General features: G+C 38.5%; 1 protein-coding gene across 1 annotated transcript; it reads right to left on the bottom strand.

The window, feature by feature from the left end:
* Positions 1-29: 29 nt before the first annotated feature.
* prps1b (phosphoribosyl pyrophosphate synthetase 1B) lies at positions 30-8,842 on the bottom strand. The gene is made up of 7 exons (XM_084430245.1): positions 8,518-8,842; positions 6,529-6,712; positions 6,266-6,364; positions 4,663-4,787; positions 4,405-4,578; positions 4,026-4,185; positions 30-603 (listed from the first exon to the last, which is right to left on the bottom strand). Exons 1-7 carry the CDS (start codon positions 8,637-8,639, stop codon positions 511-513), a joined length of 957 nt encoding a protein of 318 aa, XP_084286371.1. The 5' UTR covers positions 8,640-8,842; the 3' UTR covers positions 30-510.
* Between the last annotated feature and the right edge of the window lie 1,967 nt (positions 8,843-10,809).

The following is a 10,809-nucleotide window of genomic DNA, read 5'->3' as shown; positions in this document are numbered from 1 at the left end:
AAACAAATCTGAGGGAAATCAGAATGGAATAATGTAACCAAAAAGATTTTTATTGTTCATAGAAATGTTCATAAAAAGAGTTATTAAAAACATCTTTGCAAAATAAAATCAGGAAAATGAAATAAAAACAGCCAATATCTCTGCCTGCAAGAGGAACAAGCTAAAAATCACCTTTGTACAGTGAGCAAAATCTTGAATTTCAAAATAAACCGTGTCCTTTTGAAGAAGGCTGTCAAAGTCTTCTCTCGACCACTTATTCATAATGCGACTTGACGTTTCTCAAAGCATAGAAAAGAATGCAAATAAATAAATGAGGCTGTCGTCACGATTAAGCTAACGTCTAACTTTCGGTCACAGATTGTAACAGCGATTTGTAAGTAAAACAGGCTATGAAAAGACATCCCGTGTTAAACTTTCAGGAGGGAACCGTTGAAGTCTTGCTCTGGAAACACATGGCGTCAGGTGGGATCTCTTTGGGAACGATGAACGCAGTCATGGAGCCGGAGCCGGTCACAGCGGCACGTGACTGAAGAGATACGAGACCGACTCGCCGTTGTGGGTCCTGCGGATGGCCTCGGCCAGGATCATGGAAATGTCGATAACCTGCAGAGATTAAAGACAGAACATCTGTATGATAGCATCCCGAATGTATCCCTTCTGTTTTATAGGGTACAACGGAGCTAAAGGCGCATGATTCCCTTTTAAACCACTAGATTGCACAAAAACTCGCCACAGCACGTTTCAGTACATGGGAATTATGCTGATCCTCCACACAATCTGTGCTAATCTGATCTAATATTTAATGATAAAAAAAAAAATTGTAGATGTATGTAGCAAATAAGAATCTGTAAAATTACAATACATTATGACACAAAACTCTTGTCAATGATTTTCAGTTTTGTTGGTATGATATGGTATTAATCAGGGCTTAAAAACAAAGAAAATTAAATGGGTTCACTCAGTATTTTAACGTTTCTGTTCATGCGTTCCTTCTGTAACAGTACCTTTCTGAAAACTGTTTGATAAGAGAAAAATACCGGTTAATAACGTTATTTTTTGCCTATACTATATGCCAGAGCTTGAATTAAAACTTTACACTTAGAGCTTGTGATTAAAGCTCATACAGAGAGACTGTATTGGAGACTGTCTCTGCTTGTTTGCAGTGCAAGGGTAAATAACGGTGGTCTATGAATAAGTTCAGTGTTTTCTTTATTCCGAACACTGTGTGTACAGCCTAATGTTTTATGTATTGAGGAGTGGAGAACAGTACCCTGGTAATCCAGAGTTCTCGCGAGAGCACAAGTTGAATTTCCTCAGCGAGTTACTCTGGTGTCCAGTAATGATGCTCATTAAATATGCCCCTCGATCTGAGCTGCACCAATCACATCAGTGTATCTGATATAGGCGGGCCAGAGGCGAGATGACGGCAGCGCTGCGACGTCGAAGTCATTAGTAAACATTGCAAGATGGCTATGGATGAACACCAGTTGTTTGAAACGGCTTTGGCCGCTACAATGAACGAGTTAGACTCGGCTTTTTATCTAAAAGAGGAACAGAAGACGGCGCTCGAATCCTTCCTTTGCAAGAAGGACGTTTTTGCTGTTTTGCCGACCGGATACGGTAAGAGTCTAGTCTACCAGTTAGCTCCGCTGGTAGCTAAGCGATGTTGTGATTGGTCGTAGTGTTATCCAATTGCGTGCAGTGAGATTTTCAAACGCATGCTTGGTGCCGCCCCTCGAGCTGGCCGATTTTCATCAGGCTGGGAGAACAGTGTCTTTAGGACAGATTTACGAACACTCTTTTGGTGTTAAAAACACTACCGTCAGGATTTCCTGAAGACACGCAGTGTTAAGTTAGCGCTGAACGTGTGGACGGGGTTATTTTTGCGGCTGACCTTATTGCATATGCATTTGTAGGAGTTTCCCTTTTAGACACTAAATTTATGGGAGGAGAGAATGTAAATGAATCTCGCAAGGTGATTTTCTAAGGTTTGCGCTCGTCAATTTACTGGTGTTTGCGCCATTATTTACCGCCCAGAAAAACATGTCTTCAACCAGACGCTACCTGGTAGATTGTGTGGGTCATTATTAGGGCTGCACAATTAATCGCACCGAAACCGTACGCGATTTGGCAAAGGCTACGATTATTTTATGCGCAGTTTGTCAGTGTAGCGGCTGATCAGTAGTAAACGCTGCTCCATCTGAACACCAGAGGGCGTCTCATACACACACACACACACACACACACACACACACACACACACACACCACATATCCATCTGAACACCAGAGGGCGTCTCATACACACACACACACACACACACCACATATCCATCTGAACACCAGAGGGCGTCTCACACCACACACACACCACATATCCATCTGAACACCAGATGGCGTCTCACACACACACCCACACACACACCAAATATGCCCCGACGCAGAAGTAGATAACGCACGTCATTGTATTCCAGGAAATCCCTATCGCTAGAGCTGAACAAACAGAAGATTGAAACACATGACTTATTAACACACGACTGCTTTATTCTGTGTAAGAAGCACATCATCTCACAGAAGAATGAGCTCAGCTCTCGTTATGAAGTGAGTTAAGAGTAAAAGCATGTTATTAAATGTCTTTTGTTGGAGGTTATTAAATGCTTCTCAAAGCGGTTTGACGCGTGTTGCTTTTTCAAATGCACGTTATAAGTAGGGCTGGGCTAAAAAAATTCGATTAATCGTTTTTTAATATGTGGTCGAATCAAAATCGATTCTCAAAGGCCACGAATCGATTTTTCTCCATAATTTATTTATCTATCACCCAAAAGCCAGTATTAGCTTTCCTACACAGAGGCAGATGCAGTCAGATCATTTCCATAATGACTAGGGCTGCACGATTAATCGCAATTTACATGTAATCGCACTTAAATCGAGTTGGCTTATCGCGATTTTGAAATTGCAAAGGTTGCGATTTTTTTTTTGATGCTCTGTAAACGCTGCTCCGTCTTAAAGCACTGCGAGTTTGAGTCACTTATAACTAGGGCTGAGTATCGATTCAGATGTTCGGATTCGATTCGATTTCGACTCTAAATTCGATTTCGATTCGACTCAACCTGTATATTAAACTCGTTTTATTTTAGGTACGCTTGGGTATATTAAAACAGAAGCCAACTCTATATTTCAAATGCATTCAATGAATGGACAGGATTTTTGCATAGCTTGATCAAACAAGATCCGGTTATTTCGTAAAGCGTGAGAACTGCGTGAGAAGAGTTTCAGTGGCATTAAACTATTGTATATAATTCTGAATATAACGTATAAAAATGCAGTGAGGGAATATATGTGGGTCCTGATAATAATAAATAATAATGTCATTTTAATAATAATAAATGTAATAATAAATGATAAAAAAAAAAACTCTTCTTTATTTTGGCTTAAAATATTCGGATATTATCGAATCGTGACTTGAGTGAATCGTTACACCTCTATGCCACAATGCAGTTTAAATAGTAGACAAAGTATGATGATATAGTTCTCAGTGATAAACCTACTCTTACAATATCTGTTCTGTTAATAACCCTCTGTTGTTGTTAATAACCCTCTGTTGTTCTGTTAATAACCCTCTGTTAATCCGACTGTCCGTAGCGGCGATACAGAAACACTGAAGTACAAACTGTATATTTCACGGATGCCCTTGATCTGTGCCCCGGATAACTTAAAATGCCCCTTTTGCTGACAAATAAACATGATTATTTTGGCCCAGGTAACTTCGGTATCCCCATGGTACTCAAACTTTTAATGCATCTGTGCTTTTGTTCAGAGTTTTTCTCTCTTTTTTTCATGACAGGGATAAAAACTAATAAAAAAAACTTTTTGTTTTCATCTCCACCTTTGTTTAGACATTCAGCTGTTTTTGGACCAGATTATCCATTTTGAAATAAAAAAGAAGAAAAAAAAAACGCTATGATGATTCAATACAGACTGAATTCAGTGCTTCGATTTGCATCAAAGATTCCTGGCATGACAAACCTGTATTTTGGGGCAGTGTTTCATCTTCTCCTCCTGAGGAATGGTATTGGTCACGACTACAGCCTCAAAGCAAGCGTTGTTGATGCGTGAAATGGCCGGTCCAGAGAAGATGCCATGGGTCAGGATGGCATATACTTTGACTGCACCCGCTGATATTAACCTTAATACAGAAAGAAAGAAAAAAAAGAATTACACAAGAAAAAAAACAACTAAATGATGCAATAAATACTAAAAACATTGGAAACAGCCATGTTGTTTTGTTACAATTTTTAATAATATATTGCTTTTAACTTTTTATTTATTTATTTATTTATTTTTTTTTAAGTATTCTGAACTATACAAATAACATGTTTTATTATTATTTGTGCTAGTTTCTTACTTATCAGCAGCATGGCAGACGGTACCGCATGTGTCTGCCATATCATCAACCAATATGGCCACCCGGTCTTTCACATCTCCAACCAGAACCATGCGGTCCACCTCATTTGCCTTTTTCCTTTCTTTGTGAATAAGGGCAAAGTCAACATTTAGCCTGTCTGCAATGGAGGTCACCCTGTCAATGGAGAAACAGCTCAGTCAGCAGTCACACGTGTTAAGAGCAAAACCAAACAGGCCATAATTCAGACGGCCGACAGACCTCTTGGCTCCTCCAGCATCAGGTGACACAATAGTGCAGTTCTTCCATTCTGGGATATTTTCCTTAATCCATTTCAAAACGGCCGGCTCTGCGTATAAATTGTCCACTGGAATGTCGAAAAAACCCTAAAAAAAAGGAGGAGAACCAATTCAGATCTTTGAGGGCGATTCCCACACCTCTTCATGCATTCTGGTCATTAGTGATCACTGAAAGATAATGTGTAGGTACAAAGATAGCATCACTATATTTTTTGTTGATACGTTTTTTTGATAGTCCACTTTAGACGTGCCACTAACTACAAGTAACTTTGTGACTACATGTCAAGCTAACACTCTGAGAGTTAGTTGACATGTAGTTGCAAAGTTACTTGTAGTTAGTAGCAGGGCTTGACATCAACTTATGCTCACCAGCCACTAGTGCTTTTCCAAAGTTACTAGCCATTCAGCGTTTTCGCTGGCCACAACTTTGACATCGATACCATGAGAAAAAAAACATTTATTTTTAATATTGTCTCATAATTTGGCAGCAGGTTTATTAGGCTGCTGTCACTTTAAGACCTGACGCACGGATCCATTATATTGTCACACGTGCGTTTTCTTTCTGTTCACTTAAAGCATCACTGACTGTGTGTTTACATCAATAACCAAGACTTTTTTGTGCGTATTTGACTGTTTAAGCGCAACTAAATTCAGTACTGAGAGGCTTTATGTGCTGCACTTTGGGTGTGAGCACAAAACCAGCAGGAATGAGTAAAATTATGCACAATACGTGCAATCCCAAGCGCCCTGTAACACCAACAATATTCATCCGGAGCAAATGAATCGAGTGAGTGAGGAGAGACGGGGTTTGTGTTTCACCCGCTGTCGGAGAAATGAGAGAAAGAGCAGCTGGTACCATGTATCTATTCTGCTAAACAAATTGGGTAACACTTTATTTTACAGTGTCCTTGTTACATATGTTACATGTACTTACCATAGTAATAACAGTAAAGTATGCATAATTACATGCAACTAACCCACAACCAAACCCTAATCCTTCCCAAAAGTGAAGTACATGTAGTTGCTTAATATTACTCAGTACTTAAATATTTAATTACACTACAACAATGACACCTTAAAATAAAGTGTAACCACAATTTGTATTGGAAGCGTTTCAGATATTTCAGTGTCGAGATGTATTGAAAAATCTATATTTTTGATATAGATAATGATATTTGATATGAACACTACATTGCACTTAGTTTATTGTTTCAGATGCCTTTTTAAAAGACTACACTAGAAAAATGTATACATCATACATAAAATTCAACCCGCCAAAGTGTCTCGTAGGAGTGACTGTGTAACACGCCACTGCTGAAACACACACACATTTGGCGGTTGATGGGTGTAAATGTCAAGCCCTGGTTAATAGAACGTCTAAAGTGAACTATCGAAAAAAAAAAAAACTAACTTTTTTTGCCCCTTATTCTCATTCTACACCAAAAATCTAGGAGGAAGTGTGTTCACTATAATCAGCACTTTTTTTTCCTATCAATTTTTGTATCTAAAACACACCAAGTTTGTTTGTTTTATCACTAAACGGTTTTCAGTGCCATCAAACCCACCTGTATCTGAGATGCATGCAGATCCATGGTTATGATGTGGTCGGCACCAGAGACCGACAGCATGTTTGCCACCAACTTGGCAGAAATGGGTGCCCGAGACTGCAGGGGACAAAAGAGAAGATCACAGATCATTTCACGACAACTGACTGATTCATTAAAGTATGCAACCTGCTTCCCAACAAACTACAAAACATTCAGCAAGCATGCACACGAAATGTTCACAGATTACATCCCAAAATAATGGCATTTAACCTTCAGCCCACCTTATCCTTCTTGTCTTGCCGGGCGTAAGGGAAGCATGGGATGACCGCGGTGACTCGGCAGGCTGATGCAATTTTGCAGGCGTTTATCATAATCAGAAGTTCCATGAGATTATCATTAATTTCGCCACAGCCACTCTGGACGATGTAGACATCCTCCCCGCGGACGCTCTCACCGATCTCCACACTGCACACGAGGAGGAACGGGTCAAAGTTAGCAAAGCACCTCTGCGTATAGACCTGACCCAAATCACCGGGTACATTATACTGTAAAACATTACACTATTTAGATGTCCCACTTTGTACATCAACAAATAAAACTTCTCTTAATAGGACATACGTACCACCGTAGCTCATGTGACGTTGCTGTGGTCATGAAAGCTTATCGTTTGCATGCGTTTTTAAGTATTGCGGTTTAAAAAAACAGTGATTTTAAACCGTTGAAGCGCAGTAAGCAGCGAAAGACAACTGATTTCGCTATATGCACGTGCTGTCTGACCGACTGTTTCTCAGGGCTGAACAGTTAAACACACATACTTGTGTATTAAAGTGACCATGCATTTGCAAGTAAACACGTACATAAGTGAATGTAAACAGTGGAGAAAGAAAACGCACAAGTGTATTTGATCCGTGCAGTCGGTCTTAAAGGGACAGCAGCCTAATTTACCTGATGTCGTTATTAATGCTAATCAAAAAAAAAAAAAAGAGAGAAAATCTCACTGTTCTTGCCTGAATCACTTTTGTAAATTTAATAAGAATAAACGTATATTTTGTTAGACTATGCAGTGGATTTTAATACATTTGATAACTTTATACAATTCAAATGTGTGCATTTTCAGGTAGGTCAATTTAATTTGTGTCTTTTTTCTATATTGTGATATATAGGCTAGTTATCATGAAATAAAATTACTCATATCATATTGGATTTTGGTCATATCGCCCAATAATAGTTCATCCAAAAAATAATTTTCTCACCCTCATGTTCCAAACCTGTATGGCTTTCTTTCTTGTACTGAACACAAATGACTCCATAGTAAAACAAAGAAACCATACTATGGAAGTCAATGGGGCACATCAATTGTTTTGTTTGTCTAATTCTTTAAAACATATTTTATGTTCAACAGAAGAAAGAAACTTGTACAGGTTTGGAACAACTTGAGGGTGAGTAAATGATAAATCTAAATAAAAAGTACATTTTCTTTTTTGGGGGTGAACTACACCTTTAACGCTGCGAAGCAAAAAGTTTGGACTATATCATAAGCTTCATTGCCAAAAAATATCGATAAACACTGATATCGCCATGTAACCGTTGGGCAACGTGTGTGCAATCAGGTAACTTAATCACTAAGTATCGTCTTACATCTAAGCTACTGTATAACCATTTGAAACCATCACTGAAACATTGTGTTTTGTAAAAGTACACCGGAGCACGAAGGCGTGCTATGAAATAAAACATTCTTTATCAATGTTTCTCATTGCAATCCGATAAGCAGTGACTGTAAATACAGCGCGCTCAGGGATATTTCACATGGAGTCAGAAAGCAGACGAAGAATTATTCCCCTATTGAACGAATAAATGCACATTACGGCCTTGTGACAACATTTAAGTGACCCACCAGACTCTCATCGTGGGAAATGTAATTAAATCGATCATGTGGGGAGCATAAGCGAAGCAATAATCACAGAATGACTGAATGCTTTTGGTCTCAACAAGGTGCATAAGCTCAATTGAAACTAATATAATTATACATTCAACAGACGTTTAGTATTTAAATAATATTTAATGGCAATTTTAATCACAAAATGTACGTTGAAACTGAAGCAAATAGGCATCCGGACGCACAGCATTCTGGGAATAGAAGTGTTATCAAACCCACGTGGGCCGCTGGTGGTCTTTATGTGAACTACAACTCACAGCATCCCGCGAGTAACGGCACTCCAACATCATAAACTAATATAACGTTAACCAGATAATTTCCAGGAATAACTCACCACGTCTCTTGGTTGCTAAACTTTTTCGTTACCACTTTCCCCAAATCCAGTCCGAGGCGGTCCGCGATCTTCTGAGACAGATCCTGGTGGGAGCTCCCGCTAAAAATTTTAATATTGGGCATTTTTTTTTGTTTGTTTGTTTTTTTAAAGATCGTACGGGAAATGGAGTAAATCCCAATAAACAGAGAGAGAGGTGTGATTGCTGAGATATTTTCTATCCGATGTCGATCCCAGAGCGCGAGTCTCCACTACCTCTCGGACATTGTTGATCTCAGACGGAGCGCGCGTGACGTCACCTGTTGGCCACGCCTTCTTCTTCTGCTTCGCCTTGGGTTTAATGGCGGTTGACAAACCAGATGAACTGTATCATCGACACCGACTGGAGGACTGGAGTGTTAGTGTAAGGAAGGAAAACAAAAATAAAGAAATAAAAAAAGTAATCCTAGAGCCTATGCAAAGTGAGATTTTAATGGTATTTTGAACACTGAATTAGGAAATATCCCTTTGACATCTGGTCAGCTTGAGATCTTCAGGCCTATTTTACAGTTTTTCTGAATTGCTAAAACACATTTCTTGAAACCATTACTCACTTTCTCAAAACCTTAAACACAAAACCAAATTTTCAAACCACATCCACAGAACCTCTGACTCTTCTGGCAAAATCAAACAATTGCCTCAAAACCATTTCATCTGTGCTCAAAATCAATAAACACTACAGATCATTCATTAGACACTACATCAGAAAATGGAGAACACAGAATCCAAAGCATGCAGTTACAGAAAAAAAAGTATATTGTAACAGTAAAATATAGTAATGACAACTTACAGTATAAGGTGAATAAATTGTATACTGTATTCACTGCAAGTATAGTATTGTACTGAATATTGAATAGTAGGCCTTATCGCATGTTTGTATATTCACCACTTGCATACTGTGAAAATACAGTGACCCAACTGCAAAAGCCAAAAAGGTTACAGTAAAAAACTCTAAATGAAAAGCATGTTACAGTAAAGTACACTCAGAAGAGTTGTGCAACTGCAAAATCAAGGTCAGTGAGAGAGATGTTATTCTGCTTCAGCATCATGTCTTCATGTTGGGTCCGGCCGGTGGAGTTTCTCCAAATCTCAGACAATGTCGTCTCTGCAGGCAAAGGGGAAAACCCTAAAGCCAGATCCAGCCTTGACAACATTCTCCACACCTTGCTCTTCCTCATCCTCATCCTCATCCTCTTCCTTCTCTCCCTCTTACAGTATATTGTTTCCATCCATTGTTGGTATCAACATTCAGTGCAACATTTTGAGTAAATGTTGGGACTCTGAACTGACTATGCACAGTTGGTTTGGTCACATCATTAGAAATAAGTGTGAACAATTTTGAGTCGTTGTGTGTAAACGATGACCACTGTGTTGCAGTTGCGCTTAACTTTCGCCTACCTGTGTTTAGCATTTTGAAACATAAGTGCATCACGGTGCAAAATGTGTTTTAGTGAGTGAGAATGTGTTTAGAGTTTTGAAAAAAAAAGTGAATGAGATTTGCAAACAGTGTTGTAACTACCTGAACTTGTTTAATGTTTTACAGAAAGAGTGATTTATTCGACAAATAGACTATTGAGAATTTGGTTCAGAGAATGGGGTTTAGAGTTTTAGCAATTCAGAAAAACTGTAATATTTAGGAAAACATACTGTAATTTATCATGATATTAAAAAATATTGGGCTGCACACATTTACTTGAAGCGTACCATTTATCTATTTTATATGATGATCCAACCCTTAGCTGAACAGTTCTATCAAGCAAAACAGTAGGCCTAGTTATCCGATTAATCATTAGCCTACACCTTTAACCCCTTTGCTTCATTAACTTTATCACAGTTCCTCCTAGCATGTCTTTTCAAAAATAAAAATAATATACATTTTCAGTATAAAAAATATACCTTCTTTGTTTACTTGTGCTTTACCTACTATATGTCTGTCTCTAAACATACGGCAGAATCTACTGCATTATTCACAGAAGCTGCACTAAAATAATCCCTTTCCTTTCAAACACATAGTTCAGTCCACAATCATTAACGAAAAAAAAAAAAAAAAAAACACACACACACAAATTTGATGTTAATGTGATAAGCTGCATTATGCTTATCCTTGGCTGGCTTAAAGACAGAAATGTTTATTTGTTTCCACGAAGGAGCTAAAGTATTTCATGCTTTCTTAAAGAGGCGCAGTATTGCATTCAAATACAAATCAGCTATTCTTTCCATACCAACAACATTTCTGTAACGCGGTTAGATGTTCAG

This window comes from Rutilus rutilus, assembly GCF_951802725.1.
Source record: "Rutilus rutilus genome assembly, chromosome: 14".
NCBI lineage: Eukaryota > Metazoa > Chordata > Actinopteri > Cypriniformes > Leuciscidae > Rutilus > Rutilus rutilus.
Note: the sequence above shows the minus strand (reverse complement) of the source record. Positions and strands in the feature narration are given on the sequence as shown.